This window comes from Equus quagga, chromosome 17 (genome assembly GCF_021613505.1).
Source record: "Equus quagga isolate Etosha38 chromosome 17, UCLA_HA_Equagga_1.0, whole genome shotgun sequence".
NCBI classification, from domain to species: domain Eukaryota; kingdom Metazoa; phylum Chordata; class Mammalia; order Perissodactyla; family Equidae; genus Equus; species Equus quagga.
In genome coordinates, this window is record NC_060283.1 from 13,970,487 (window position 1) to 13,972,364 (window position 1,878).

Sequence of the window (1,878 nt, forward strand, 5' to 3'; positions counted from 1 at the left end):
CACTACTGTTGTTTTGACCCAGGCAAGAGAAGAAGAGAGTTTGAAACAAGGGAGGAGCTGTTGTCATGGAGAAAAAGGGACAGAGTCCTGAAATAGATATTCTCATGGTAGGCAGGATCCCATGTAACAACCCCTATTGCAGCTATAGAAAAATTTTGCGTAAAAGTGATTATCTGACTTACAGGAACTCACACAGCTAGTTAGCAATAAAGGCTGGAGAATATGCAGTCCTACTCCAAAAATGTTTACCCATATCAGTTTTCCTGACATACTAAGATGACTCTATGTCACAGAACTCCCTTGAAGATAGGAGCTAAGACCAGTCATCTCTGAGGCCCCACACAGCAATTGGCATATTTTTTCCACAGTACATGTTCGATAAATGTAAGCTAGAAATATAGTTAAGTCCTATTTATAGCTTCCTAACTTAATTCTCATCCCCAGGTACCTCTGGCTCCATGGCAGAGAAGAACTTCACCTTAGTGACTGAATTCCTCCTTATTGCATTTGCTGACTGTCCTGAATGGGCACTACCTCTCTTCCTCCTATTTTTTTCTATCTATCTCATCACCTTGTTGGGGAACACGGGCATGATTATCCTGATCTGGGTGGATCATCGGCTTCATACTCCAATGTACTTCCTTCTGAGTCACCTCTCTTTCATGGACATCTGCTACTCATCTGTCACTGTGCCTCAGATGATGGCCGTGTTGTTGGAGCATGGGACAGTTTTATCCTACACACGCTGTGTTGCTCAGTTCTTCCTCTTTACCTTCTTTGGCTCCATTGACTGCTACCTTCTGGCCCTCATGGCCTATGACCGCTATGTAGCTGTGTGCCAACCTCTGCTTTATGTCACCATCATGACGCAGAAGGCCCGTTTGGGTTTTATGGCTGTAGTTTACATTGCTGGTCTCTTCAGTGCCTTGGTGCGGACAGTCTCAGCTTTCACTCTCTCTTTCTGTGGAACCAATGAGATCAACTTCATTTTCTGTGACCTCCCTCCTCTTTTAAAGCTGACCTGTGGGGACAGCTATACCCAGGAAGTGGTAATTATTGTGTTTGCCATTTTTGTGATTCCTGCCTGCATGGTGGTGATCTTGGTGTCCTACCTGTTTATCATCTTGGCCATTATGCAGATCTCCTCACCTGGAGGCAGGGCCAAGACCTTTTCTACGTGTGCCTCCCACCTTACCACTGTGTCACTCTTCTTTGGCACCCTCATCTTCATGTATCTGAGAGATAACTCTGGCCGGTCCCCACAGGAGGATCAGGTGGTGGCTGTGTTCTACACAACAATGATCCCTATGTTGAACCCCCTCATCTACAGCCTGAGGAACAAGGAAGTGAAGGAGGCCCTGAGGAAAATTCTCAACAGAACCAAGTTGTCCTAACCATCTCCAACCTTGGAAAATCCTGAGAATAATCTCTCCTGCAGTGTTACAACTCTGAGCACTCATTAATTACAGCATGCTCAATGTTTAAATGTGTGTCATGGTACGAGGTATAAAAAATAACCAAAACTTTTAGTTCCAGAGAGAGAAAGGAAGAAGAGGAACAAACAGCCTCAGAAGAGATTGGGGTGAGAGCTGTAACTTCCAGGACAAATGACAAAAGGATCTGCAGTTAAAGCCTGTGTAATCCAGATGTGCACACCTCACTGGTCTGTGACTATAAAACAAGACTACATTTTTGGCAAAATTTTCTATGAAACATTTCCATCTTATAGAAATGTTGAAAATAATTAATAGTGAACTCTCTATACTGAACAATTAGTTTCTGCAATTGCTAATATTTTATTATAATTGATTTATCACATATATATATATAATCTATATATTCATTTATCCATCCATCAATTCATCAATCTACCTTATT

At 42.4% G+C, this 1,878-nt stretch overlaps 1 protein-coding gene across 1 annotated transcript; it reads left to right on the forward strand.

Annotated features, from left to right (window-relative positions):
- The first annotated feature begins 458 nt into the window (after nucleotides 1-458).
- LOC124229523 (olfactory receptor 9Q1-like) lies at nucleotides 459-1,394 on the forward strand. The gene has a single exon (XM_046644764.1). It carries the CDS (start codon nucleotides 459-461, stop codon nucleotides 1,392-1,394), a length of 936 nt encoding a protein of 311 aa, XP_046500720.1.
- Nucleotides 1,395-1,878: the final 484 nt, after the last annotated feature.

Bases quoted from the DNA above. Each gene is read 5' to 3' on its own strand.
- LOC124229523 (XM_046644764.1), top strand. From the start codon at position 459: ATGGCAGAGAAGAACTTCACCTTAGTGACTGAATTCCTCCTTATTGCA.